Raw genomic sequence first — 27919 nt, 5'->3', positions numbered from 1 at the left:
TTACATTTGAGAGGCGCGCAGCAAACGCTACAGAGCTTGATTTGGCCTCTGCATGCCTCCAGAAACTCTGCAATTGCGTCACCCCCTCCGTCCACAATTTCGGATCAAGCATAAATGGGCTTTTAAGGCGTCCTACGTGAGCTCTTGCGGATAGGAAGATGGATGAGGAAACATGCAGGGTGAGGTCGGGGAACACCCTGGAACGCCGTCATCGGATGACATAAAACGGCACTATTTCAGGTGGACCCTGTCGTCTTAAATTATTCATATGTTTTCACTGCGGCGCACCAACGTGCAGGTTGTGATGGTAAAAGTACTGTACAGCCGAGCAAGTGGCACATCGTCAAGACTACGAGCTATGATTTGGACGATACTTTTGATTGTCCAGGGCATCCTTATCTTATTCATACTTGTTTCGAAACGCTCTAGGTGAGGACCCTTTTCTAAAATCACTGTTTTATTCGATTTAATTTCTACTTTTGCAATGCATACATTGAACATAGCATGCATGCTTTCTGTATAATACTGTATTGTAGCCTTTTCAAACTTGTTTTTACCTGTGGGCATATTTGCTTAGCCTACTTAGTAATATATGTATTGCCTACACAGTATAAACTAACCCAGCATAAAGTAGTATTTACCATAAACCTCAAATAATCTAAATATATCTTGATAATATCATAGTTGTATTGAGCGATATATATAAATGAGCTGTCGGCACAATTTAGATAATTCTGAGTTAAACCTAAAACCAATGGATTTACTATAAGAAGTAAACAACATGACTTAATCTGTTAGTTTAGTGGCCTGTTATATAACAATTTATCCTCCCACTCAACGCTGTGTTTGGAGTTTGGTTAAACAGCCAGACTTCGAAACCTCTGTCGAATTAAGGACTATTTCTGCTGGCCAGTTAAATGTAAACTTGCGTGTCTCAAAGATTTTGTATCAAAGGTTCATGAAGGCACATCTGTTTTCATCCTTGTTGCTGTATCCTTGGTTGTGAGGAACTGATGGGCTTGTTCTATTCTAAATGTTAATGGGAGAGTTCCGGCTTTAAAACATCCTGGAAAAGCTGTATATATTTTACACACAGCTGTGTTACACAATGTACTGATAAGAGCCAGGCATGCAAATATTGATTCAATTGATGTATGGGTACAGTCACTATATTAAAATACAAAATATGTGCAATCAGTGATGTTGATATGAACAAATATAGGTGTGAATATTAGCTGTTCAAAATTAATTGTATTCTGTTCTTTTCTATACAGGTCAGAGAAAGAGCCACCTTTAGACAAAGGAGTTATTCCGTGGTTAGGCCATGCCCTTGAGTTTGGAAGAGATGCTTCCAAGTTCCTAACCCGTATGAAGGTGAAGCATGGTGATATCTTCACGGTAAGAGTGGCGATATCCTCCTGACACCCAGCAATTCATTTTTGTCCTCTAGTGGACATCAATTCTTGGTCCATATCTTTAAGGCCATATAAGCCACAGTATTAAGTCCTGTTGTCCCTTTGAGATGACATTCTGGGCTTTTCAATGATATCACATGTGTGAAGGTGTGACTTTGACAACGTTATCTTCCTGGTTCCTAAAAAAATGGCTGCTGTCAAAATTAACACATTTGATAGAAATTTGAAAAGAAGTGTGTAATTATTATTTTTGCGACTTTGATATTCAAATTGTTTTCTAGTAAGTGAATATCTCAGGAATAGTTAAGTGAGTTGTCAGGACTGTGTAATATTTTTTTCACATTAAATAAGATCTAAATAAGAGCTTATATCCTCTGTAGTGGACAACCGGATGCCACAACTATGTTTTTCACCTACTGTACCCATTAACTGTAATGTTAAATGTTTTCATATTTACGTCCTAATGACCGTTACAGGGGACAATTTTGCACTTACAATAAAAGATAAATAACAATATTTTACAAAATCTCAATCTTAGTAACATTTTCATTTCACCCCAAACACTTTTTTGGGGTCTCAGGAGGACATAAAACACTAGCCTCAATATCATCTATGTAAATGTACCTTAACCTGATCATCTGTTCTTGCCTTAATTCTCGAATACATCTACAGTAGATTCAATTCTTCACCATTCAAGGTGAGTGTTTGTTTGTGTCACCCTTATTAATTGTGTGTCTGTGTCTCTGTGTGTGTGTCTGTGTGTGTAGGTGCGTGTGGCTGGACGTTATGTGACAGTGCTGCTGGACCCCAGCTCTTATGATGCTGTGATAGAGGACTCTGTGTCCCTGGACTTCACACGCTATGCACAGGTTCTCATGGACAGGATATTTAGCCTGCGGCTCCCCCATCACAACCCTGCTGTAGAGAAGGCCATGATGAAACAGTACGTCCCTATCCTTATCCCTAGCACATTGTCACTCGCTCTTTTATGTGGGCCAGCCCAAAAACAGCTCTACATGCCTATTGATATGGTCAGAGTTCAAAATGACATGTTTTAAATAAGACAATTGAGGACAGCCTTATCCAGCCAATAACTGAATCCTTACACAGGTATAATACACAACTCGGTGTGTGTAAAGTTGCTGCCTGGCTCCACCGTAGTCTAAATCAAAATGTTTCCCTCCCTGAGACAGAGGTGTCTGGGACCAGGGAATACTACATCAACCATCACAGATATCACTACCATTAGCGTAAGATGGTAAGATCACAACGACAGACATGGACGCTCTGTTACTCGCTCCTAGCTCCTTGTTGGTTATTACTGCACTGTTGGAGCTAGGAACATAAGCAGTTCATTACACCCGCGATAACATCTGCAACATATGTGTACACCAGATGGAGGCTCCTCAGAGGAAGAAGGGAAGGACCATTCTCCTCAGTGAATTTCATAAAAATAAAATAGTGAAATATTAAAAAAGTTATCTTTGTTTGATAAAACTGTACTAAACATATTCATGTCACCAAATAATTAATTAAAACATACTGTTTTTCAATGAAGGTCTACAGTAGCCTCAGCAGCACTCTGTAGGGTAGCACAATGGTGTAGCCTGAGGACAGCTAGCGTTTGTCATTCTCTGGGTCCATTGACTTCAATACAAAACCTAGGAGGCATATAGTTCTCACCCCCTTCCTCACCCCCTTTAACAGTAATTATGACAACTTCCGGAGAACGTCCTCCAACCTACAGTATCAGAGCTCTTGCAGCATGAACTGACATGTTATCCACCCAATCAGAAGATCAGAGAATTAATCTAGTACTGAAAGCATAAGCTACAGCTAACTAGCACTGCAGTGCATAAAATGTGGTGAGTAGTTGACTCAAAGAGAGAGAGAAAGACAATAGTTGAACAGTTTTGAACAAATTAATTTATTTTGAGAGATAGCGAGAGAGATTTGGCTAGCTATATTTGTCTGTATTTAAAAAAAAAAAAAGGATTCTACATTAGCTACGTGGCTTTTAATTTTATTAATTTATTGCCACCGGGCCCCACCGGTGTAACTGCTTTCTGACTTTACACTGTAGTGCATGATTGTAGCGCGTTTACTAACACGTTAGTTCTAGTAGCTATGTTGACTATGACGTGACAATGATGTAGGCTGTGTGTAGCAGTTAGCGGTCATGATATGAAGGTTTGGCTTGGAAAGGTTTTTTTGCCTGGTCAGACAGCTGATGTGTTGTGCACTGAAGTCCACAAGCGAAGAGGAGGAGAGCGCGTAGATAGATAGTTGTGAGAAGCAAACATATATTTATATATATATAATGAGCAAAGTGATCATGCTGTTTTAATGTGGCTGCTATGAAAGTGAACTCTGTTTGCGTGTGATCAGGGGTGTATTCAATCAGCCAATTCTGTTGTAAAATGTTTCTTAACGGAAGCAAACGGAACAAAACGGGGATAAACATACCTACATTTGTCTAATAGAAAATCACATTTGCAACTGTTGGATTAGTGATTACACCCTAGATCAGCTAGATGCAGGCAAGAGTGTGAAAGGCAGTATTGAATGTGTCACTGTCTGTCACCTTGATTACAAAAAATTTTTGGGACCTGTGCACCTACATTGTAAACTCGTTCATAGGCTAGGTTGAAGCAACCTCGTGATGGGTACAGGGAAAATGTGAGTACCTACAGTGGCTTGCAAAAGTATTCTCCCCCTTGGCATTTTTCCTGTTTTGTTGCCTTACAACCTGGAATTAAAATTGATTTTTTGGGGGGGTATCATTTGATTTACACAACATGCCTGCCACTTTGAAGTTGCAAAATATTTTTTATTGTAAAACAAACAAGAAATAAGACCAAAAAAAACGAACAACTTGAGTGTGCATAACTATTCACCCCCCCCCCCCCCCCCCCCCCCCCCCCCCCACCCCCCCCAAAGTCAATACTTTGTAGAGCCACCTTTTGCAGCAAATACAGCTGCAAGTCTCTTGGGATATGCCTCTATAAGCTTGGCACATCTAGCCACTGGAATTTTTGCCCATTCTTCAAGGCAAAACTGCTCCAGCTCCTTCAAGTCGGATGGGTTCCGCTAGTATACAACAACCTTTAAGTCATACCACAGATTCTCAATTGGATTGAGGTCTGGGCTTTGACTAGGCCATTCCAAGACATTTAAATGTTTCCCCTTAAACCACTCAATTGTTGCTTTAGCAGTATGCTTAGGGTCATTGTCCTGCCGGAAGGTGAACCTCCAGCCCAGTCTCAAATCTCTGGATGACTGAAACAGGTTTCCCTCAAGAATTTCCCTGTATTTAGCGCCATACATCATTCCTACAATTCTGACCAGTTTCCCAGGCCCTGCTGATGAAAACATCCCCACAGCATGATGCTGCCACCACCATGATTCACTGTGGCTATGGTGTTCTCGGGGTGATGAGAGGTGTTGGGTTTGCGCCAGACATAGCATTTTCCTTGATGGCCAAAAAGCTCCATTGTAGTCTCATCTGACCAGAGTACCTCCTTCCATATGTTTGGGGAGTCTACCACATGCCTTTTGGCGAACACCAAATGTGTTTACTTATTTTTTTCTTTAAGCAATGGCTTTTTTCTGTCCACTCTTCTGTAAAGCTCAGCTCTGTGGAGTGTACGGCTTAAAGTGGTCCTATGGACAGATACTCCATTCTCCGCTGTGGAGCTTTGCAGCTCCTTCAGGATTATCTTTGGTCTCTTTGTTGCCTCTCTGATTAATGCCCTCCTTACCTAGTCCGTGAGTTTTGGTGGGCGGCCCTCTCTTGGCAGGTTTGTTGTGGTGCCATATTCTTTCCATTTTTTAATAATGTATTTAATAATGCTCCGTGGGATGTTCAAAGTTTCTGATATTTTTTTATAACCCAACCCTGATCTGTACACCTCCACAACTGTCCCTGACCTGTTTAGAAAGCTCCTTGGTCTTCTTTGTACCGCTTGCTTTGTGGTGTTGCAGACTCCGGGGCTTTTCAGAACAGGTGTGTGTGTGTATATATACTGAGATCATGTGACAGATCATGTGACACTTGGATTACACACAGGTGAACTTTATTTAACTAATTATGTGACTTCTGAAGGTAATTGGTTATGCCAGATCTTATTTAGGGGCTTCATAGCAAAGGGGTGAGTAAATGTGCACGAACCACTTTTCCGTTTTTAATTATTTTACATTTTTGGAAACACTTCACCAATTTGGACTATTTCGTGTATGTCCATTACATGAAATCCATATAAAAATCCATTTACATTACAGGTTGTAATGCAACAAAATAGGAAAAAGTCATCCAATATGCTGAAATAGAAATAAGGCCATGCTCATAAAAAGGTTTGAGGAGGAGGCTTGAAGAGCTGGGCATCTTGCATTATCTGAACTAGGTCCACAGAATTATACATAGGAGGGAGGCTTCTATGGAGGAACTTTTAATGTCCTTTGAGCTAGCTACCTAACAAGCTTGTGTGTGCAGAGTGGCACCAAAATTCAAAACATGTCTTACCTTCCGTGAAGAACATGATAATTCGGCCTATAGTATTCTTAACTAGCATTGAAAAAGTTAACCCATTCTTCTCTAGCTACTTAAAAATATCTCTCCCTATCTTCTGAATTGAAGACGAGAGGGGCAGGTCACCTAAACACGCACAGGCTAAGATTTTCATCTTGTAGGCAGACAGTGAAAAAAGAGGGACAGAGTGAGGACTTTGCATAGGCGCTTTGTTAACGTTATTAACCAGTTCCCATGCTTTTAAAATAATGGTTCTGTTCTGGAATAGTATGGATCACTTTCATTCCAGGTTCAGTTTCTGTTCCTTGAAAAATGTAATTATTTTCCAGTTTTCTGTTCTGTTCCCTGAACCAGTTCCAACCCCTGGTGCATACAACAAATGTGCTCACCTCCCACCATGCTGTTGCTGGGCACTGTTGTGGAACTACCTCAGTCTATCTCAGCCATATCGTCATTGTGTTGGTTACAGTGCTATAGTGCTTACTTGGCTCTGTGTAGTGGATTTTGAAACCACAGTATCAGTGTTTTGTACCCTGCCACACATGTTTACTACACAGACATAGGATAGTGTTTTTTATGGTGTTTTTCCACATCCATATAATTTAGGTAGGAGGGAATTACGGGTTTGATGATGAACGTTCCTCTCTCTTGACCTTAGTTTCTTGACTTAAACCTTTGTGTCCTCAGGCACTTTGAGGGGGAGAGCCTGTCCTGCCTGAGCAGCACTATGCACTGCCATCTCCAGTCCCTGCTGCTGCAAGCCTGTCACAACCAGACTGACTGGAACACGGACGGGCTCTTCAGCTTCTGTTACAGTCTTCTCTTCAGGTATTTTTGGAGGAGTTCAAATTGTCATGGAAATTACCACTAAGGATTTAAAGTTAAATTATCAGGTCTTTAGTATCAAGGCCGGAGAGGTTACAACCAACTTAATACCAACTTAATACTCTAAGTACAAGTTTGTCAGAAGCTCTAAAGCAGGGGTGTCAAAGTCAAATGGACGGAGGGCCAAATAAAAAAATCAGCTACAAGACGAGGGCCGGACTGTTCGAATGTTCATTGAAAAATTTTTAAATGACGCATATAGTCTAGTGAACCTAATTGAACCTACTGAAAACCTAACAAATATATTACAATATGATCAGATAAATAAAGCAATATTTTCTTATGGCTCTGTCAGTAATCTTTAATTTTCAACAGACACAAAAGACAAATTTCCTTTATATAAATATCCCCATAACATGAACATTAAATGAAAGAAACCGGTATTCAAGGCACCATCAGTAGACTATATTTTCTATTTTAGCAAAAGTGGGCTAAATTTACTTCAAAGAAAAAACAATAATAGCAATTTTCTATCATCCACTCAACTGAAATATTTTTAAAATATAATTGGATTGAAATACAAAAAAATAAAGTGCAAAAATCTATTAATCAAAAACAACACTTTGTTTAAGGAGAAGTAACATGCAGTGAAAACAAATATTAAATTTTAACTTTTAAACTTGAACTGAGTAAAAACTCTAAATATGTGATTGCACAGTAATGTTCACTTGTTTGAGGTTGAGGGTGATACTTGGTGGTGTCCCATCTTTTCCACAAGTTCATCAATGTTCGGGGTAAGGCTCTGAGCTGAAGAAATCCTCAGAATTGAGTGGAGGTGTTCAGCAGTAAGTCGACTTCTGTGTGATGTTTTGTTCAGGTTCATCAAAGAAAACAGTTGTTCACACAGGTATGTGCTGCCAAACATAGACAACGTTTGAGCAGCCTGGATGCGCAGCTGGGGCATTGTGCCGGGGAGGAAACGGGCGAACTCCGCAGCACCCACTGCCGCATATTTTGCCCTCAGTGCATCATTGCATTGGAGGTCAATCAACTCCATTTGGAGGTTTGGTGGTGAGCTTTCCACGTCAACAGCAAATGGGTTACCGAGCAGTTCCAACCTGCTTTTTTGTGCTTCAAAGTCAGCAAATCGGCGTCGAAAGTCAGCGGCAAGCATACCTATTTTATCAGCCAACTGTGTGCTCGGGAACGCACTGGTAGAGAGCTTCTCTTTCATGGTCTGGCAGCTGGGAAAGTGGCTCAAATTTTCTTTCCGCATCTGCGTCTCCCACAGAGTCAGTTTGGTTTTAAATGCCTTCACTGTACTGTACATATCAGAGATGACACGATCCCGACCCTGCAGCTGCAAGTTTATTGCATTCAGATGACTCGTAATGTCACACAGAAAAGCCATTTCACACAGAAACATTTCGTCTCGGAGTTGTGTTGTGTCTTTCCCTTTGCTGTCCAAGAACAGACAAATCTCCTCACGAAGCTCGAAACATCTTTGAAGCACCTTTCCCTGGCTTAGCCATCGCACCTCTGTGTGATAAGGCAAATCACCATGCTCCGTTTCTAACTCCGTCAGAAATGCCTTGAACTGGCGGTGATTCAAACCTTTGGCTCTGATAAAGTTAACTGTGCGCGTGATGATGCTCATTACATGCTCCATTTTCAAGGCTTTACCGCACAACGCTTCCTGGTGTATGATACAATGATAAGCTGTCAGCTCACCTGTCGCGTTTTCCTCTTGCATCTTTTCCCGTATCTTCGCCACCAGTCCGCTCCTGTGTCCACACATCGCAGGTGCTCCGTCGGTTGTCAAACCCACGAGTTTTTCCCAAGGCAGCTCCATCTCATTTACACATCTTGACACCTCTTCATACAAATCATGCCCCGTAGTTGTGCCATGCATAGGACGTAAAGCCAAAAACTCCTCTGTCACGCTTAGGTTGGAGTCCACTCCGCGGATGAAAATTGACAACTGGGCAATGTCAGAAATGTCGGTGCTCTCATCCACAGCCAAGGAATATGCAATAAAATCTTTTCCCTTTTTCACAAGCTGCTCTTTTAGATTGATGGACAACTGGTCTACTCTCTCGGCAATGGTGTTTCTGCTCAGACTCACATTTAAAAAGAGTTGCCTTTTTTCTGGGCAAACTTCGTCACAAACTTTAATCATGCAGTTTTTGATGAAATCCCCCTCCGTAAATGGCCGGGCTGATTTAGCGATCTCTTCTGCCAAAATAAAACTGGCCTTGACAGTTGCGTCCGCGTGTGTGTCCGCGTGTTTCGTTTCATAATGTCGTCTCAGATTATACTCTTTCAGTACCGCCACACTTTCTCCACACAGAAGACACACAGGTTTTCCAGCTACCTTCGTGAACATATACTCCGACTCCCACCTTGTTTGAAACCCCCGGTTCTCAGTATCCACCTTCCGTTTTGCCATTTTTGATGGGTATCTGAAAGTTAATTTTACTGTGATGCTGACGACTGCTGTGCCAATAAATATTGAAATGAAGCAGCCTACTGCTCGGTGCGTCACCTTTGCATTGTGGGAAATGTAGTATTGGTGCGTGTAAAAGATCTGCGGGCTGCCGGCTTGCTGCGGGCCGGTTCTAATAATAAATCAAGATCATCCCAGGGGCCGTAAAAAACCTTCTTGCGGGCCGGATGTGTATTTCATCCCCTGCTGATTTTGTACATTTGCCCACTGACAAAGAAATGATCAGTCTATAATTTTAATGGTAAGTTTATTTGAACAGTGAGAGACGGAATAACAACAACAAACTCCAGAAAAACGCATGTCAAAAATGTTATAAATTGGTTTGCATTTTAATGAGGGAAATAAGTATTTGACCCCTCTGCAAAACATGACTTAGTACTTGGTGGCAAAACCCTTGTTGGCAATCAGAGGTCAGACGTTTCTTGTAGTTGGCCACCAGCTTTGCACACATCTCAGGAGGGATTTTGTCCCACTCCTCTTTGCAGATTTTCTCCAAGTCATTAAGGTTTCGAGGCTGACGTTTGGCAATTCGAAACTTCAGCTCCCTCCACAGATTTTCTATGGGATTAAGGTCTGGAGACTGGCTAGGCCACTCCAGGACCTTTATGTTCTTCTTCTTGAGCCACTCCTTTGTTGCCTTGGCCGTATGTTTTGGGTCATCATCAGGAGTGCATTTAGTAAATACTGATTCTTACATACAATAGACAAAAATGAATCTTCATATTTAATACTTTTCCCCATTACCCTTTACATTATAAGGTTGCTGTTGTTTAACAACCTAATTTAAAACCTTCAGGTATTTTATCAAACATGGATACTAACTCATTCTTGCATATTATCATCAATTATAGGGGGAAAGGAGAGTTCCTGGAGAGACAGCAAGTTAACAGTATCGCCTTCTTTAGTAGCATGAACATGATAGTTGCTGAGACTCCAGTTGCCAGGGAAGTACAAAAGGCCTTACATCAAGAAAGCAAAATGATCAAACACTTCAAACAAAAGATTCCAGCTATCACCCACTTAGCTATCTGGGAGCCCCAAGCTCCAAAGAGGCCTTTCAGCCAACCAGTAAACACCCACTCTGATTTCCCAGAATGAGACTTTGTAAATGTGGCAATGTAGTCAGCAAGACCAGTCACATTTGATGACACATCTGGGACAAAAGTGCAGTATTCGTCGCCAATGAGTGCACAAGTACCCCCTTGACCAGCCAATAAGTAGTCAAGTGCCTCCCTGTTTTGCAGGGCCACCTTACTTTGCACCTTGCTTTTACTTCCCCATTCAGAACAACAAAGGCGTCTCCAGTAGCATTTTCCGTTTTCTTAACTTTAATAGCCAAATCTCAAATTTGATCTGAGGCACATGCAACTCCATATTGGGGAAGCAAAACACGAGCGAATCGGGAGAAGAAGGTCTGCACCTGAGTGACATCTGCAAGGGATTACTTATTAAAATTAGTGGTCGGCTGATGATAGTCTCTGAACAGAACCCTCAATTCTGTTTCAGTGTTTCCAAGGACTCTCTTGGCCGGCACCACAAACCCATGTCCCTCACCAATTAGGTGGTAAACTATAATAAGCAAATCTGCCACATAACCAATAGGTACCATTTGGGGCTCCTTTCAGTCTTATAGACTTATTTTAAACAATAATTGTATAACTCACATTTCCTGGTGCTCCTGTAACAGAATAATGTACAAGAGAGCAGTTATTCACAGTTCCATTCACCAACATAGTACAGTTACAAACATTTTCACCCAAATGGTTACTCCCAATTCCTCTAATACACCAGAGGGCTACCAGGGATCCTACTATAGGTATGGGTGGGTCACTGTAATTGTTTGGTCTAGGATATACAAGGCTGACAGTAACATTGTATATCGCAAAACAAGTCATGGGGTTGGGATCCACTGGGGGGGGGGGGGGGGAATTGGCCAATGACAATTTTGAGGAAAGTTGAATAGTTAAGTTTACCCCTGCAAGGAAACCCCTACAATGGGAGACCCTTACCTACTCCCACTGGACCCAACCCACATACCCAACAAGAAGTCTTATATGAGGTGACATTTGCCACCATTCCAGCTCGAGAGAGTAACAGATTCCCTCCCTCATTTTGACCTTTTACTTCAGTTTTCCTTTGGCTGACTTCTCCTCCTGGACCACTACTCTGAGTCTGTGGTGGTCCCTTTGGCTCGGGACTTTCATCTTCACCTGAACGGTCACTCACTGTTGGGCAATCAACGGTTCCAATCAGCACAATGGTTCCGATCCAGGGAGGCCACACAGCCTAAGGGATGTGACTCCCGCCATCCTCCTCAGGGGCAGGAACTTGTCTGCAGTGCGAGACATGAATCCAGGTCTCCCTCTCAGCTACCTTTTTACTGCAGTTCGGGGTAGTCAGCAAAACCTGATATGGTCCTCTCCAACAAGGATCCTTCCAGCTCTTTCTTCTGTAGTCTTTTAACACAATGAAGTCTTCAGGGCACTGACAATGCTCAGTTCCTCCTGATAGGTTGGGCAGAGAAGCCTTCACCTGTGGGAAGAGTCTTAAGAACATTGTTAAGTGAGACTCAGTATGCTCCCAAGTCTTCTTCCATTCCCTGTAATGGCAACCTCTTTTGAGGAAAAGGGAGGTTAGTCATTCTCATGGGTTGCCCTGTCAGCACCTCCTGGGGAGAGAGACCAGTCACTGGGATCTGCCTCTCATGCTCATCAGTGCCAATGGAAGCACCTTCACCCATGTCAGGCTTGTTTCACCAATCAGTTTAATCAATACATTTTTTAGGGTTTGGTTTTCCCGTTCTACCGCATCCCCAGATTGAGGATGATAGGCACAATGGTTTCTCAAATCAATCTAGAAAGTCTCTGACAGGGACTGAACAATCTCATCCACAAACCATCCGTCAACCATTTACAAGATCCACCATCCCTCCTTTTGACACATGGTCGTGACCATGTGACAATTTAACAAGGTATTGGAAAGTACAATGGGGCATGGTAGGTCTATTAGAATCATCAAGCCATAGGTGTCCTTGTGGCAGTGTTCAGCCCACCACCTTATCTCAGTCGCATCAGCTGCTGCCTGCAAAACAACAACATTATTAGGAGAGAAGGGGTTAATGGGAACAGGAACAGGAACTGCTGCCATCTGTAGAAAGGGGAAACAGAAGAGGAAGCAGCCAGCTTGGCTGCACAATCAGCTTTAACGTACATGCTCTGGTTAAACCAAATAACTCTGCTGCATGAGCAGACAAGTGAGGGGGAAGTCTAGCACTTTCCACAGTTTGAACAGCGGTGACAACCGCATAGCCTACTAAAGGTTCACCCTTGTCGTTCCTGAATTAAAAAGAGGAACGTCTTTTTAAGGTCAAGCCTATGGCTACAGTCCATCTCAATGGTCAGTGGGTTAAGCACAGTACATATTTTCATGCTTAGAGTAGTAGTATCTTAACTCTGTGGTACTGTGTCAACACAGTAGACATAAACCCATGATTCTCAGAGACAAAAAGATGGAATGGTTTGGTGTGGTCAGGCAAACCCAAAACGGGGTCAACAGTAGAGCCTGCTTTAACTTAATCAAGGCTAATTCAGTCTCAGGGGTCCATTCCACCACTTCAGACATTTACATTTTTCTGCCATGAATTTCTTGGCATGTGACAAATAAAGTTTTATTCGAAATACAATCCTGAAGAGGCTGTACTGTCTCCTCATAGTCTTTCAACCATGGGCGGCAGTATCCAGCCACTCCCAACAGCGACATCATGTGCTGCTTAGTAACAGGTTTAGGCAGGGACTTTAAGCTTGAGGCAATCCGTCCTATTGGCCGACGTGCAATCACTGGAAAATAAACTGGATGATCTACAATTAAGACAATCCTACAAATGGGACATTAAAAACTGTAATTTCTTATGTTTCACAGAGTCGTGGCTGAACGACAACATGGATAATATAGAGCTGGCTGGGTTTTTCATGCATCGGCAGGACAGAGCAGCTACGTCTGGTCAGACGAGGGGCGGGAGTGTGCGTCTATTTGTCAATAACAGCTGGTGTGCGATGTCTAATTTTAAAGAAGCCTTGAGGTATTGCTCACCTGAGGTAGAGTACCCCATGATAAGCTGTGGACCACACTATCTACCAAGAGAGTTTTCATCTATATTATTCGTAGCCATCTATTTACCACCACAAACCGATGCTGGCATAAGGCCCTAAGAAAACAAGAAAATGCTCATCCAGAAGCGGCACTCCCAGTGCAGGGACTTTAATGGAGGCAAACTTAAATCTGTTTTTACATCCTTTCTACCAGCATGTCACATGTGCAACCAGAGGGGAAAAAACTCAATTTGGCAAATCTAATCATATTATATCCTCCTGATTCCTGCTTACAAGCAAAAACTAAAGCAGGAAGTACCAGTGACTCGTTCAATACAGAAGTGGTCAAATGACACGGATGCTACGCTATAGGATGCTACGCCATGTACTACAGACAAGCTCTGCACCTAGCTAAAAGCTTAGTGCATGCGCGGACCAATGCTCAAGTGTCTTCATTGACATTTTCAACCTCTCCCTGACTGAGTGTGTAATACCTACATGTTTCAAGCAGACCACCATAGTCCCTGTGCACAAGAAAGTGAAGGTAACCAGCCTAAATGCCAACCACCTCATAGCACTCACGTTGGTAGCCATGAAATGCTTTGAAAGGTTGGCCATGACTCACATCAACACCATCATCCCAAAAACCTTAGACCCACTCGAATTCGCATACCGCCCGAACAGATTCACAGATGATGCAATCTCAATCGCACTCCACACTGCCCTTTCCCACCTGGACAAAAGGAACACCTATGTGAGAATGCTATTCATTGACTACAGCTCAGCGTTCAACACCATAGTGCCCACAAAGCTCATCACTAAGCTAAGGACCCTGGGACTAAACACCTCCATTTGCAACTGGATCGTGGACTTCCTGACGGGCCGCCCCAGGTGGTAAGGATAGGCAACAACCCATCTTCCCTGCTGATCCTCAACACGGGGGCCCCTCAGGGGTGCATGCTTAGTCCCCTCTTGTACTCCCTGTTCACTTACGACTGCGTTGCCAAGCATGACTCCATCACCATCAATAAGTTTGCTGATGACACAACAATAGTAGGCCTGATCACCGACAACGATGAGACAGCCTATAGGAAGGAGGTCAGAGACCTGACAGTGTGGTGCCAGGACAACAACCTCTCCCTCAATGTGAGCAAGAAAAAGGAGCTGATCGTGGACTACAGGAAAGGGAGGGCTGAAAAGTCCCCCATTAACATCGATAGGGCTGTAGTGGAGCGGGTCGAGAGTTTCAAGTTCATTGGTGTCCACATCACCAACAAACTATCATCGTCTAAACACACCAAGACAGTTGTGAAGAGGGCACGACAACACATTGTCCCCCTCAGGGGAAGCATGGGTCTTCAGATCCTCAAAAAGTCCTACAACTGCATCATCGAGAGCATCCAGACCGATTGCATTACCGCCTGGTATGGCAATTGCTCGGCATCCGAACATAAGGCGCTACAGAGGGTAGTGCGTACAGCCCAGTACATCACTGGGGCCAAGCTTCCTGCCATGCAGGACCTATATCCTAGGTGGTGTCAGAGGAAGGCCCAAACAATTGTCAGACTCCAGTCACCCAAGTCAGACTGTTCTCTCTGCTACTGCAAGGTAAGCGGTACCACCGGAGGCTCCTCAACAGCTTCTACCCATAATAAATATAAATTCCCCCAAGCCATAACACTGCTGAACAAATAATCAAATGGCCTCCCGGACTATTTACATCGACCCCCCTGGTCCCTTTGTTATTACACTGCTGCTATTTGCTGTTTATTATCTACGCATAGTCACTTTACCCCTACCTGTATGTACAAATTACCTTGACTAACCTGTACCCCTGCACATTGACTCGGTACTGGTACCCCCTGTATATTGCCTTGTTATTGTTATTTTCTGTTCCTTTTATTTAGTTCATCTTTTCTTAACTCTATTTCTTGAACTGCATTGTTGGTTTAGGGCTTGTAAATAAGCATTTCACTGTTGTATAAAATTGTATTTTATTTGCTAAATGTCCTGGCTTGCCACAGTTGTAGCAGCTCCAGTCTCTTCCTCCAGAGGCGCCTTGCACTCCTCGCCCTCTTCCCATTCCTCTCTCAGCATCATCCTTGACCTCCACCTCCACGGTATCCTCTTCCTCCAGTGAAAAACATAAACTGTGCAGCGTGTAGTTTAGCTCCAGTCTTGGAGTTCTTTCACTTAGTCTGTCTTTCTGCATGGGTGATTTAAAGTTTGACATCAGCTAGGGTCTTTGTCTCCCACCAAATGCATGTAGGGGTCACAGCTGTCTTCAGGTCTTGTCGCAGGCTAGTAACCATGGCATGGCACAGCAGGCTGCCATATCATTCTTGGTCAGGGGTCAGATCATAGTGGTGGAGGAAGATATTCTCCATTCGTTCCTGATATTCCTCAAAGCTCTCATCGGCCTTCATCATGGTGGAATGTATTTCTGCCAGTCTGTGCACTTTTGGGTATGTTGTCTTTACATTATCAAACACAGCAATGAGTTGGTCAGCACGGTTGGCTCTGTTTGCATCACTGTTCCAACCTACCTTACACTTGTTCCACTTGAACTTCTAGCACCGACAGGGTATTTCCTCAATTTCACAGGTGGGGGGGGTTATACATGGCAATGATTGCTCTCACCTCTTCAAACTTCACAGCATCTTTCGCAGGGTCAGTCCATGCTGTCCAATCTTCTGTCTGACACAGTAGCCCCTTACCAAATTTCTTTGCCATCACTTTACTGGGTCCCTTTGTTGCCCAATCTGTGTCTTTATATATACTTTTACTGTTCCATTTCCCCATTATTACTTTTAATTATACCTTATCAGTTTACGTTACTCTAACAATTTACTCATACCTCAATCATTCTGCGAACTAATTTCCCTTTTTCAGTAAATTAGTCAATCATACAAAAATCATTCCACTCAATCACTTACTATTTTCTAATTCTCTAAAATCCTAAAATGGAGTTCCCAGAACTTCCATGTAGATCCCAGAACTAAGTAAGTACTAACTAAATAGGCTGATAATGACCTTGCACACACAGTTTCTGGGTATTGGGCCAAAGTAACAATGTGTTCCCTTCTTTGTGTTCTTCTATCAGTCCCTTCCCTGAGAGCAGTCACAGAACATCCTAACACAATAATCAGGACTCAATACGCTACATGTAGTCACACATTTGCAGAGACACCGAGAACACAAAAAATGTCCAACACTATTCTTCTCTCTCTCTATCTCACTCACTCATTCACCGACATGTCAACCAGGGCCTACGTCAAACACCTGGGATAAACAGTTTACGCACAAGACCGTTCCACGAGCCACTTTGTTTGTAAATACACCAAGAAGAATGTTGAGTGGCACGTAAGAGGCATCTAATGAAAGAGTAGTGCCACCCATGCTTATTTGAGCCTCCCTCTCACACAAACGCTATGCTTCTAGGCTGCCCTTCCTGTAGCACTCTCCATGCCTACACACTGTAGAAGGCTTTTTATTTATAGCAATGCCAGAGATGTTTGAGTTGGTCATTTAAACACTCAGCGTCCTAATGCGAAGCAGATAATGTAGCCATTACAACTTTTCGCGTGAGAGAAGTTTATACTAGTAATGGCCCACGCTGTGAACACTAATCATGTGGGTGAGCAGTGGAACACAGGAAGTGTACCTGTTGACCTTAAGTGGGAGGACATCGATAGGAAATGAATCTTAACCAACACTTAAGGCAACGTCAATCAATGTAATGACTACTCTTTGACATGGTTTCCTATGCGTAATTGCTACCTAAACTAGCAAGCTCGGTTTGTTTGGCATACCACCTAGTCTTTTACAGTGGGGCAAAAAAGTATTTAGTCAGCCACCAATTGTGCAAGTTCTCCCACTTAAAAAGATGAGAGAGGCCTGTAATTTTCACCATAGGTACACTTCAACTATGACAGACAAAATGAGAAAATAAAATCCAGAAATCACATTGTAGGATTTTTAATAAATGTATTTGCAAATTATGCCGGAACATTGTTACATTGTGGGAGGCAACCTGTCTGACTAGAGAAACTACATACTACCCTACATCCACAAACTCACCTACCCACTCTCTCTCCCTCAGGGCAGGGTACCTCACACATTTCGAAGGGGAGCAGAAAAGTAACAGAACAGACCCCATTGCCGTTTACGCGGAGTACCGGAAGTTTGACAACCTCCTGACCAAAATGGCCAGGACCATGCTAAAACCAGGTGACTAAATGAAACATGGTCTCTGAAAGAAACATTATGAACCACAAGGTTTTAAATCTGTGTAAAAGTACAATGGCAGATGGATGTGAGTTGATAAAAATAAAGAGTAATTGTGTCTGATCTTAGGGCTCAATTAATTTTGAATGTGGTATTATAGATGGAATGTTTTACCCTGATTTTGAATGTATTATAAAGATTGAATAGAGGGAGAATTCAATCTGTATTAATTATCACTTTATATGACTCAGCTTTTGTATCATTGAGTCGTCTGGCTGTTTTTGATATGTCATTTGTCCATGGACTCACTGTGGTGACTTCATCAGTGAAAGGACTTTAGGTTTGTTTCTCGGTTGCCATGGTGCGATCACTGCAGTGAATTATTTTATCTGAGCGGGTCATATGTTTGAATCCTATTTCCGATTCACACTGGCATATTACTCATGGTCGCTATGTCGTCTCCTCTCACACCTGTTTCATACAGGCTCTATCTGTCACCTGTCCCTTTCATTCCCTTATCTACGATTTTACTCTTTTCTCAGGATACATACTGTATATATTTTTACCTCCAGACTTACTACCACATATCTCCTGTTTCTGATAGTATCTGCCCCACCCGTGTCTCTATTGTCACCTCTTTCCATTCATATGACATGTGGATATCATTGATGTTTCATGTCACATCGATGACTCACTCATTGCTTTATATTTATTTCATGCTCATTTACATTAGTAAAATACAGTGCATTCGGAAACTATTCAGACCACTCAAATTTTTCCACATTTTTTTTAACGTTAGCCTTATTCTAAATTTGATTAAATCGCTTTTTTCCCCTCATCAATTTACACACACAACCCCATAATGACAAAGCAAAAACTAAAAAAAATAATAAAAATAGAAAATGTATTAAAAATAAATACTGAAATATAACATTTACATAAGTATTCAGAACCTTTACTCAGTACTTTGTTGAAGCACCTTTTAGCAGCGATTACAGCCTCAAGTCTTCTCGGATATGACGCTACAAGCTTGGCGCACCTGTGTTTGGGGAGTTTCTCCCATTTCTTCTCTGCAGATCCTCTCAAGCTCTGCGAGGTTGGATGGGGAGTGTCGCTCCACAGCTATTTTCAGGTCTCTCCAAAGATGTTCGATCAGGTTCAAGTCTGGGCTCTGCTTGGGCCACTCAAGGACATTCAGAGACTTGTCCCGAAGCCACTCCTGCATTGTCTTGGCTGTGTGCTATGGGTTGTTGTCCTGTTGGAAGGTGAACCTTCGCCCCAGTCTGAGGCCCTGAGCACTCTGGAGCAGGTTTTCATCAAGGATCTATCTCTGTACTTTGCTCCGTTCATCTTTCCCTCAATTTTGACTAGTCTCCCAGTCCCTGCTGCTGAAAAACGTCCCCACAGCATGATGCTGCCACCACCATGCTTCACCGTCGGGATGGTGCCAGGTTTCCTCCTGCATAACTTTATTTATTAAATAAATGTAAAAAGTATCCAAATGTTGAGTTATTTGTTCACTCAGGTTCCCTTTATTTAATATTTGATTTTGGTTGACGATCTGATAACATTCAGTAAAACTATGTAAAAATAGAGAAAATCAGTAAGGGGGCAAATACTTTTTCACGGCACTAATCACATTAACTCTGTTTAACCTGTGTGTGTGTGTGTGTGTGCTTTTTGTGTTTACTCTTGACTGTCTGTGCCTGTGTGTTTTTGTGTGGGTGTCTGTCTGTCTGTCAGAGGAGAAGAGGACTGCCCACAGTGTACGGGTGCGTCTGTGGGATCTGTTGGCCCCGGCGGGGCTGGGTGAGGGCTCGGGGTCCAGCACCTGGTTGAGATGCTACAGGCACCTTCTGCAGGAGGAGGGAGCTGACGAGGAGACACAGAGGAGAGCCCTGCTGCTGCAGCTCTGGGCCACACAGGTGAGTCAGATTCAATCCCTGAACTCACCTCCCTGTGAGTTCTGTCATTGTTACAAAGCAAGGGCTGCCCAGCTATTTATAGTTGTTCTGAACAGGTCTCATTAATGATTGGTGAAAATCCCTGTTGTTCCATTACACACATACAGTGGGGAGAACAAGTATTTGATACACTGCCGATTTTGCAGGTTTTCCTACTTACAAAGCATGTAGAGGTCTGTACTTTTTTTTATCATAGGTACACTTCAACTGTGAGAGACGGAATCTAAAACAAAAATCCAGAAAATCACATTGTATGATTTTTAAGTAATTCATTTGCATTTTATTGCATGACATAAGTATTTGATACATCAGAAAAGCAGAACTTAATATTTGGTATAGAAACCTTTGTTTGGGAATTACAGAGATCATACTTTTCCTGTAGTTCTAGACCAGGTTTGCACACACTGCAGCAGGGATTTTGGCCCACTCCTCCATACAGACCTTCTCCAGATCCTTCAGGTTTCGGAGCTGTCGCTGGGCAAAACGGACTTTCAGCTCCCTCCAAAGATTTTCTATTGGGTTCAGGTCTGGAGACTGGCTAGGCCACTCCAGGACCTTGAGATTCGTCTCCTTAGTTGCCCTGGCTGTGTATTTCGGGTCGTTGTCACACTGGAAGACCCAGCCACGACCCATCTTCAATGCTCTTACTGAGGGAAGGAGGTTGTTGGCCAAGATCTCGCGATACATGGCCCCATCCATCCTCCCCTCAATACGGTGCAGTCGTCCTGTCCCCTTTGCAGAAAAGCATCCCCAAAGAATGATGTTTCCACCTCCATGCTTCTCGGTTGGGATGGTGTTCTTGGGGTTGTACTCATCCTTCTTCTTCCTCCAAACACGGCGAGTGGAGTTTAGACCAAAAAGCTCTACTTTTGTCTCATCAGACCACATAACCTTCTCCCATTCCTCCTCTGGATCATCCAGATGGTCATTGGCAAACTTCAGACGGGCCTGGACATGCGCTGGCTTGAGCAGGGGGACCTTGCGTGCGCTGCAGGATTTTAATCCATGACGGCGTAGTGTGTTACTAATGGTTTTCTTTGAGACTGTGGTCCCAGCTCTCTTCAGGTCATTGACCAGGACCTGCCGTGTAGTTCTGGGCTGATCCCTCACCTTCGTCATGATCATTGATGCCCCACGAGGTGAGATCTTGCATGGAGCCCCAGACCGAGGGTGATTGACCGTCATCTTGAACTTCTTCCATTTTCTAATAATTGCGCCAACAGTTGTTGCCTTCTCACCAAGCTGCTTGCCTATTGTCCTGTAGCCCATCCCAGCCTTGTGCAGGTCTACAATTTTATCCCTGATGTCCTTACACAGCTCTCTGGTCTTGGCCATTGTGGAGAGGTTGGAGTCTGTTTGATTGAGTGTGTGGTCAGGTGTCTTTTATACAGGTAACGAGTTCAAACAGATGCAGTTAAAACAGGTAATGAGTGGAGAACAGGAGGGCTTCTTAGAGAAAAACTAACAGGTCTGTGAGAGCCTGAATTCTTACTGGTTGGTAGGTGATCAAATACTTATGTCATGCAATAAAATGCTAATTAATTACTTAAAAATCATACAATGTGATTTTCTGGATTTTAGTCTCTCACAGTTGAAGTGTACCTATGATAAAAATTACAGACCTCTACATGCTTTGTAAGTAGGAAAACCTGCAAAATCGTCAGTGTATCAAATACTTGTTCTCCCCACTGTAGATAGAAAAATGAATTTCAATTCAAAAGCTTTTTGGAGGTGGTTCAACAATGACCCCTAGTTATTCAGCAGCACACCCTTCTGGCTAGCAGCCATCTTAAACATGACAATGTTCCAATACAAAGATAGCTGCCCAGCTATTTATAGCTGTTATGAACAGTTGTCATGAACGATTGGTGAAAATCCCTGTTGTTCCATTACATCCATAGATAGAAAAATTCCATTCTATTCAATAGCTTTTTGGAGGTGGGCCAACAATGACACCAAGTTATTCAGCAGCACACCCTTCTGGCTAGCAGCCATCTTAAACATGACAATGTTCCAATGCAAAGACGCTCACATGCCAATGTCAGATGCTAGTCTCGATTGGTTAGGGTTAGCCTTTGTAAAATTCAGCTTCCAACACAGTGTGCCTCTCAAATTCTGATTCTACTGTGCCTGTTTGTCTGCCACATTTTACGCCTTGTCCAACCATTGTAGAATCATTTTATAATAAGTGATTATTCTTGAAAGACTAGAATAATTACGAGCACGTGCAGTGCTTTAAGATGAATACTAATGCTGTATCCTCAACCACTGGAGTGTATGGAAAACCCCCAGAACAGTTAGACCTTATTTTAGTGTTGTTATCTAAGCGAGGGCAGATATACTATCTCTAAGTTAGACTACTGCGAGTCCCAGTGGTACTTGGCCTCTGTGGGATTGTCTCAAGCTGTATTTCTCTTCCGTGCTGGCATTGTTGTCACAGAGTGACACTGCAGTCTGCTCCTCCTGCTCTAATAAGTACTTCACAACAGAAATACAGACATGAGTTAATACTCATCTTTACCACAGAGTGACACTGCAGTCTGCTCCTCCTGCTCTAATAAGTACTTCACAACAGAAATACAGACATGAGTTTAATACTCATCTTTACCACAGAGTGACACTGCAGTCTGCTCCTCCTGCTCTAATAAGTACTTCACAACAGAAAGGCTGACATGAGTTTAATACTCATCTTTACCACAGAGTGACACTGCAGTCTGCTCCTCCTGCTCTAATAAGTACTTCACAACAGAAAGGCTGACATGAGTTTAATACTCATCTTTACCACAAGAGTGCACTGGTAGCCTCTTTATGTAGAGAAAGGTGTATGATGTCAGTTAAATGAACCCTTGGAATCCCAAGATGGAAAAAGTAGGCTGTAAACACAAAGATGTCTTCAAGTGCATCTGAACACATTCTGAGACTAAGTACATTCTGAGTACACTCTTCTTAGCAGGGTTGGGGTCAATGTTATCTTTCTGAATTGAAATGGAATTGAACCCAACCCTGCTGCGTAGACATCAAATCAAAATCAAATCAAATCAAATTTTATTTGTCACATACACATGGTTAGCAGATGTTAATGCGAGTGTAGCGAAATGCTTGTGCTTCTAGTTCCGACAATGCAGTAATAACCAACAAGTAATCTAACTAACAATTCCAAAACTACTGTCTTGTACACAGTGTGAGGGGATAAAGAATATGTACATAAGGATATATGAATGAGTGATGGTACAGAGCAGCATAGGCAGATACAGTAGATTGTATAGAGTACAGTATATACATATGAGATGAGTATGTAAACAAAGTGGCATAGTTAAAGTGGCTAGTGATACATGTATTACATAAGGATACAGTCGATGATATAGAGTACAGTATATACGTATGCCTATGAGATGAATAATGTAGGGTAAGTAACATTATATAAGGTAGCATTGTTTAAAGTGGCTAGTGATATATTTACATCATTTCCCATCAATCATCATTTCCCATCATTTCCCATCAATCCCATTACTTCACCCATTGAGAACTGATAACTGCCTCTAACATTTCTCGCAGACACATGATCTACCATCATCATGCAACTCTTGATTGCCATCTTTCAGTTCCCTTTTTTTCAGTAACACTAATAATTTAGTGAAGAACAAAAGGTGTTACCAACAATATCCTCACCAAACCCGGTCTCCTCCTTGTGGTATTATATTGTGTGCAGTTTGTTACATAGCAAACATTGTTTGGTCTGGAGGCAATGTAAATTCAGTGGTCTTTCCAGTCATGTACAAACACAGAGAGATGGCCATTGACAGGCCAGTGTGCCCTCAAACACTCCATATTGAGTCTCTGTTTGGTGTCTAATGTATTTCCTTTTGAAGTAAGCCATTACAGCACTTACTTCCTGACAGTAGCCAGAATGTGGTTTTCTATCACAGAGACACAGGAAAGGATTTAACTGTACAGACAAGTGTTGGTTGCCCTTTGTGTGAACTACACGACTATGAGAGAAAATAATAAGAGCTGTCATGTAGTGTGTAATGTTCTCTTCTCCGATTACATAATTGCTACCTGTACAATCTCTCTGTGAACTATCGGAGAGGGAACTCACTGTCATTGCCTTCATGTCAATCTTCATTTGTGGCCAGGGTAACGTTGGACCTGCTGCATTCTGGCTCTTGGGTTTCCTGTTGACCAATCCTGAGGCCATGAGGGCGGTGAAGAAGGAGTTCAGCAAGATCTCAGGGCAGGACTCAGCACAGTGTCCCCTACTGGACAGGCTACAGCACACACCTGTGTTTGGTGAGGGTTTCTTGTTTCCTGGGTAATCTGCACAAAGACAAGGAAGTTCATCCCTATGGGCACATGTACCCTAATGAACAGGGTATTTCTGTTTAAAATCATGATAGAGAGAGGGGAGGGGGGAAAAGAGATGGAGAGGTGCTGAGAGGGGGAGAGGAACATTGAAAAGAGAGACACATACAACACACATACACACTGTTCCCATGAGCTCAATGACTAAAAGACCAGGGCAGATCCACCTTCTCCGACTATGAAAGATGCTCTCAATTAGCTAATGGCTCCCATGTCACCATCAACAGGTGGTCTAACCTCTAGTGTAAATAACGACACTAACCTGAATATAGTAACCTGACTAGCCCTTTTTAATGTGCAATTCCTCTGCAGGGAGTCATCAAATAAGAATGATCTTGGTGAATCTATTATGAGGACATAACCCTAACATATCCCCAAGCATTTTGCTACACCCGCAATAACATCAGCTAAATATGTGTATGTGACCAATACAATTTGATTTGATATGCCTAATGAGTACATTAGTGTTCATCCTCTTCTTTTCTTTGCCCTCCCCATCCCAGACAGTGCCTTAGAAGAGACGCTGAGGCTCAGTGCTGCCCCCTTCATTACCAGAGAGGTAGTGCAGGCAAAGACCCTGCACATGGCCGATGGGCAGGAGTACAAACTCAGGAGTGGGGACAGAGTGTGTCTGTTCCCATTCATAAGCCCTCAGATGGACCCTGAGATCCACCAGGAACCACAAGTATGGATGTCACTTGTCCCTCCCACATTATCAAAGAATAGCTCCCTAATTGATGGCCAATAAAGATTAGTTTCAAGTCCATCTGCGGATTAGCCTGTATGGGAAGAGATTTAGTTACACGGCTCTGTCATTCTGTTGTCCTTCTCCACCCTACAGTACCATCCAATTAGTGGAATATGCAGGGAAATTGAAATAATAGGCTAATATTGCCATCTGATATGATATGGTTGCGTGTTGCAGGAAGCTCGGGGGAACAGTCATGTTTGATCATCATTTGTCAGTATGAGCTGAATTCACTGCTTTACCTCCCTGTGTTTCCTGTCATAGAGATTCAAGTATGACCGCTTCCTCAACCAGGAAGGTTCTGTGAAGAAGGACTTCTTTAAAGGAGGGAGACGGCTCAAGTACTACACCATGCCATGGGGCGCGGGCACCAATGGCTGTGTGGGCAAACGCTTTGCTATCAGCTCAATCAGACAGTGAGTGTCTGAGTGTTCCCTGTGGGTGTTATGGGAGGGCAGAGGAAGTCGGAGGGGGTCAGAGGTCCCCACCTCACCAGTCAGGGACAAACTAAATTCTGGGACAGACAATTGATTTGGGGAGATGGAAGGCTTAGCAGCTGTTTGTGACTACGCAGACTCCTCCAGGTGTCTATGCAAGATTGGGTTCCAGTGAGATGAATTTCACTGCTATGCAAATAGCCCATTCCAAAGGAAAATACAAATGGGGTATTCAAAAGCTGGTATATGCAAATAGAAAATGTTACAGTTTAGACACGTTTGTAATGTATTATGTCAACAACTTACCTATTGTGTCTCTCTATGTGTGTTCAGGTTTGTGTACCTGGTGCTGTCTCATCTAGAACTGGAGCTGTGCGATCCAGAGGCTCAGATGCCAGAGGTGAACTCCAGTCGCTATGGGTTTGGAATGTTGCAGCCCGAAGGAGACCTGGCCATCAGATATAAACCTAGACGGTCACATTGAAGACAGAGACGGGTGCGGAGATCTCTCAAACCAGACATCGATGTATGCTCATTTCAAAGTGTTTGACATATGTCAATATAAAGCCTTGTATGTATTTTTATACCAACACAAATGTACAGTGTAATGTTATTGTGCTATTTATCTTGAATTATAATTTGTATATTTCACTTTAAAGTTTTGTTTTTGTTCTTCACTATTTTGTTTATACAATATGCTGTATCAATGATTAGCTTGGCTCAATAATACCAGCCCCATGTGTTTAAAGTGCTTTCCAAATAAACTCTTGCCCCACCTAATTACAATTATATATATATTTTTTAATGTTCACAACAAATTTGGAGCTTATCCCAGTGATTAATTGGTGTCATAAATCCCCTCCAGTCTCATGACAGTTGTGTCCATTGCATCAGAGAACTATTTGGTAGATGCTTTGAGAGTAATGGGGTGGCTGGCCACTCTTTAAACAGAGCTAACCACACATTCGTCACACTGACATTGCCCTGCTGTTCGGGGGCAGAGTGAATGGAAAGTTTAGATTTATATGTCATTTGAAAATAATTGATAGCCCAGTTGACCAATAAGAGTTGGCCTACTTTTTAGTCACTCTTTACATTACTGAGTCCATATCCCCCTAACAGGTTTCTGGGCATCCCAGCAGCATAACATTGAGTGGTAAGCTTATGCATGTACAAAGAGGTTGCAATTGTAAAGCACGATGTATATAAACCCTGGCTTGCTGAAGCAATGTATTGCCCATTGAGAGGCTTTGGAAACCACTGGTCGGCCATATTGGCACTCCCAAGTAGGAGCAGTCCTCCGTAGGAATTAATGGAATTCTACATTATTTTAATTAAAAGGACAAAATGACATGTATTTAAGTATTTGTTTGTTGTAGTGGGGACAGTAACATTTGTACTCTCTAAAGAAAATACATTAAGGAAAATGTTTATACATTTTTTTTCTTTTTTTTAAATGTTTAGTTCATGTAATATAATTTCAAAGAATGCATTAAGGCGTCTGTAATATAATAAAGGTGTCAAAAACGCATGTAGACATTAATACATGCATTTCTATTGCTTCCAAAATCTTTTTTTACAATTGAGGAGGAGTACCAAGATAACTGTGTAGTTTCTTCAATAAAGCGCCCCCTGTCAGTCATTCAGGGTTTGTTCTGTACACATCGTTGGTTGTACCAAGTGCAATGAGTGTTCCTCAAATGACAAACATTGGAGACCCGCAAATGACCCTCATATCCAGATTGTATAACTTTGTTATAACAGCCTAATAGGGTATACAATACAATAGAAGGCATGTCATAGTAATGATGTAACATAGACACCTGCTCTCTCTTGCGCATGATAGTGCTGTTGAACCCCATGATTGCTGCTTGATTTGTTATTCTATGGTTTTGTGTCATCATGTACGTTGGCCGTTGATCATGCCTACTGCAGGGGACACCAAAGCAGCTACCTTGCCAAGACTGTAAATCTTGTAAAATACCTTTAGCTTATTTGCGGTTTCCAGAGTAGACCTGTAGTCATCATGTACATGTTGGCCATTGATCATGCCTACTGCAGGGGACACCAAAGCAGCTAGCTTGCCAAGATTGTAAATCTTGTAAAATACCTTTAGCTTATTTGCGGTTTCCAGAGTAGACCTGTAGTAAGGATCTGGAACCTCTCTTTCTAAAATGATCTGCCAAAATTGTTGCAACCCCTATTACTAGCCTGTTCAATCTCTCTTTCGTATCGTCTGAGATTCCCAAAGATTGGAAAGCTGCCGCGGTCATCCCCCTCTTCAAAGGGGGTGGCACTCTAGACCCAAACTGCTACAGATCTATATCTATCCTACCCTGCCTTTCTAAGGTCTTCGAAAGCCAAGTTAACAAACACATTACCGACCATTTCGAATCCCACCGTACCTTCTCTGCTATGCAATCTGGATTCAGAGCTGGTCATGGATGCACCTCAGCCACGCTCAAGGTCCTAAACGACATCATAACCGCCATCGATAAGAGACATTACTGTGCAGTCGTATTCATCGACCTGGCCAAGGCTTTTGACTGTGTCAATCACCACATTCTTATTGGCAGACTCGACAGTCTTGGTTTCTCTAATGATCGCCTCGCCTGGTTCACCAACTACTTCTCTGATAGAGTTCAGTGTGTCAAATCGGAGGGCCTGTTGTCCGGACCTCTGGCAGTCTCTATGGGTGTGCCACAGGGTTCAATTCTCGGGCCGACTCTCCTCTCTGTATACATCAATGATGTTGCTCTTGCCGCTGGAGATTCTCTGATCCACCTCTACGCAGACGACACCATTCTGTATACTTCTGA

At 42.6% G+C, this 27919-nt stretch overlaps 1 protein-coding gene across 2 annotated transcripts; it reads left to right on the top strand.

Moving 5' to 3' along the window:
- The first annotated feature begins 138 nt into the window (after window positions 1–138).
- LOC139369801 (prostacyclin synthase-like) lies at window positions 139–26655 on the top strand. 2 transcript variants are annotated; one of them, XM_071109072.1, is made up of 10 exons: window positions 139–429; window positions 1275–1398; window positions 2183–2358; window positions 6631–6771; window positions 17465–17592; window positions 19333–19514; window positions 23690–23843; window positions 24419–24600; window positions 24928–25079; window positions 25434–26655. In XM_071109072.1, the coding sequence occupies exons 1-10, from the start codon at window positions 269–271 to the stop codon at window positions 25582–25584; spliced, it is 1551 nt and encodes a 516-aa protein (XP_070965173.1). In that variant the 5' UTR covers window positions 139–268; the 3' UTR covers window positions 25585–26655. The 2 variants fall into 2 exon arrangements, with proteins under 2 accessions (XP_070965173.1, XP_070965174.1); XM_071109073.1 differs by having other exon boundaries at window positions 140–429; window positions 1275–1374; window positions 25434–25880.
- Window positions 26656–27919: the final 1264 nt, after the last annotated feature.

The sequence above is a fragment of the Oncorhynchus clarkii genome, chromosome 17, assembly GCF_045791955.1.
Source record: "Oncorhynchus clarkii lewisi isolate Uvic-CL-2024 chromosome 17, UVic_Ocla_1.0, whole genome shotgun sequence".
Taxonomy (NCBI): Eukaryota; Metazoa; Chordata; class Actinopteri; order Salmoniformes; family Salmonidae; genus Oncorhynchus; species Oncorhynchus clarkii.
Note: the sequence above shows the minus strand (reverse complement) of the source record. Positions and strands in the feature narration are given on the sequence as shown.

Excerpts from the sequence above, each read along its gene's own strand:
- LOC139369801 (XM_071109072.1), top strand. The coding sequence starts at position 269 with ATGTTTTCACTGCGGCGCACCAACGTGCAGGTTGTGATGGTAAAAGTA. Across the intron at positions 1,399-2,182 it reads AGCATGGTGATATCTTCACG|GTGCGTGTGGCTGGACGTTA; the intron begins GTAAGAGTGGCG and ends CTGTGTGTGTAG. Across the intron at positions 2,359-6,630 it reads GAGAAGGCCATGATGAAACA|GCACTTTGAGGGGGAGAGCC; the intron begins GTACGTCCCTAT and ends TTGTGTCCTCAG.